At 43.3% G+C, this 2,500-nt stretch overlaps 1 protein-coding gene and 1 long non-coding RNA gene across 17 annotated transcripts in view; one reads left to right on the top strand and one right to left on the bottom strand.

The window, feature by feature from the left end:
* LOC122633697 (collagen alpha chain CG42342) overlaps positions 1-2,500 on the bottom strand; it is an 88,323-nt gene that overhangs the window by 19,914 nt on the left and 65,909 nt on the right. For all 16 annotated transcript variants that reach the window (XM_043821926.1, XM_043821924.1, XM_043821923.1 and 13 more), the window contains one exon: positions 91-270. In XM_043821926.1, coding sequence (XP_043677861.1) covers positions 91-270 — 180 coding nt within the window. The remainder of the gene's footprint in view (positions 1-90; positions 271-2,500) is intronic.
* Positions 1-2,500, top strand: part of LOC122633714 — a 6,634-nt gene that overhangs the window by 1,951 nt on the left and 2,183 nt on the right. The gene's annotated exons all lie outside the window — the stretch shown is intronic.

Genomic DNA, 2,500 nt, shown 5'->3' with positions numbered 1-2,500 from the left:
TTAATTCGAAATTACAGACTATAGGGGAAATATAATATTTGCTGGAAAATGCATAGAGATAATAATAGGAATAGAATACAAAAACGTTACCTTCGGACCGGAAAGTCCTGGAATACCGGATGGACCAATTGGTCCGATTGGTCCAGGCGCACCTTTTTCTCCCGGCGAACCGACTTCACCAGGAATCCCTTGCCTGCCTTCGTGTCCTGGGAGACCCTCTGATCCTGGTGGACCTGGTGGACCCGGTGGCCCGGGTTCTCCTGGTTCACCCTGTTACGTCCCAAGAGCGTTACGTCGTTACGGTTTTCCTCTGACGAGAGCCCTCGACAAGAGTGTCTCTCGGTGCTCGTCGGTTTTGTGCCACGGACGGATGGGACCGGAAAAGGAGCAGCGAGGCGTGGGTGTAGGTGAGCGTATAGAGAGAGAAAGAAAGAGAGAGAGAGAGAGAGCGAGAGAGAGAGAGAGCGAGAGAGAGAGAGAGAGAGAGAGAGAGAGAGAGAGAGAGACAGAGAGTGAGAAAAAGAGAGTGAGCGAGAGGAAGGGAGAGACGGAAAAGGAGGTATAAAATGTGAGAGAAATAGAGAATGGACGTGTTCCCGTATGTAGGATCGAAGGAAAAAGAAAATCTCGAGAAAAACCGTGCGTGGAAATCAATCGTGCGCTCCCAAGTGTATCGCTGAGTGTTCCGTCGAGCGAATAAAAGGACCGGCTCTCTTTTATAGATCATTTCGAATCGAAGCTGCGTCGATGGATCTCCTACGGCGAAAAAGCGGAGGATAACCGGTAATTAACTGAGTGCTCGGTCTATATATAATAAATATAAAGTGCGTTCAGCGTGTAATTAAAATCCCATGGAGGAAGAAAATAAAACGAAATAAAAGAAAGTCTACACCGGACGAACCGATCTTGAATTAATCGAGTTTGCGATCGACGAAAAGATCGATTAAATCCGGCTGGAACGTATTCGATCGAGCGTGGATATTATATCGTGCGAGGATGCTAATAATAAAAAATATTATATGTATATTCATCGACGTCGATGAAAGTAGAAGAAAAATTGCAATCTCATAGGCAAGGTAAAGAGAGCTATGTAGGAACGGTTACGGGACACGCGTCGTATAACGAGAGTAGACGTGAAAGACGACGGTACACGACGATACGCGAAGATAATGTGCGCACGGGCACGCTATGGTACATGTACGTACGTCAAACGCAACATACCGGTGGCCGAGGAAACGAGGATGGATCACCCCCTCGGTATCTATCGTAGAAGATAGCTTCTATCTACGTTAGAGCGTGCGTGTTTGATTCTGGGTGTGTCTTGGTCTATGAACATCCGTGATACGTAGGACAAACCGCGAGAGCCCGTCGAGTTCCACGCACGGAAAATACGGCATGCACGTTGCCTGATTATGACGATGTCGGTGGTTGTGGTAGTTGTGACGGTGAGGCTGCCATTGCCCTTGGAAAATATATTGATTCGAGATCGCAGGTGTCGAACTAGTAGCCAATTCAAAAAATAGTCGAGTAATCGAACGAACGGACAAAGTCGATCGTGCTCATGCAAAATGACATCGACGAAATTCAATCATATTTCCTGACTGCGTGTGTACGAGCGAGCGTGCGAGCGAACGTTCTTTTATATTCCTCGAGGAATCAAATCCACGATTAAAAGCTTATCGTTTTCTTCCTTATCGGATAATAATAATCAGTAATATTATCAAGGGGAAGCGTTTGATTATGTAATAAAGGGAGGCTATGGCTTTTTAAGAAAATCTGAGTAGCTTCGCCATCGACTGTTTCCTTCTACCATCGCTAGGAAGCGTTACTTTCTCCAGAGAGTGATTCCGTTAATGAGCAAAACTACTCGTTACGGTAGTCTCCTTCTTTTACGTTCCTCTCCGTAAAAAGTAAATAATTCCGAGATATTTACGTTTGCCTCGGGAATATTCTCAACGAACGCTCGCTTCCTACTCCTTTCTTTTTCTTATTTTTAACGGAAAAAAAGCAAGAGGAGAATAGCAAAATAGAGAAATCTTTTTCTAAGAGTAATTCACAAAGTGCCATTTTTAAAAGAAACATGCAATTTTAAGCTCTATCTATTCTACGTTCCTAAATACACAGAAATCGTCGCGCTGCATTCGTTTCTAGATATACATATACATACATATATATATATATACATATACATATACATATACACACATATATATATACACATTTATATATGTAACTAGCCGCAGGAAATCTAAGCATAACATAAACTACGAATTGTAAAAGTATTCATGCGATATGCAAACACGTTCGTTCGTACGAATGCGTTTGATTTCAAGTGAACCATGGTGTCTGTAGATCGGCCATGCGGGAAGAAATGGTGGGAGAGGTAATGAAAGAGAGAAAGAGAAAGAAAAATAAAGAGAGATAGAAATACAGAGGTACAGAGACAGACAGATAGAGAGAGAGAGAGAGAGGCAGAGAAAGGAGAGAGAAACAGAAAGAG

This window comes from Vespula pensylvanica, chromosome 13 (genome assembly GCF_014466175.1).
Source record: "Vespula pensylvanica isolate Volc-1 chromosome 13, ASM1446617v1, whole genome shotgun sequence".
Taxonomy (NCBI): domain Eukaryota; kingdom Metazoa; phylum Arthropoda; class Insecta; order Hymenoptera; family Vespidae; genus Vespula; species Vespula pensylvanica.
This window is presented reverse-complemented; position numbering and strand designations above follow the sequence as displayed.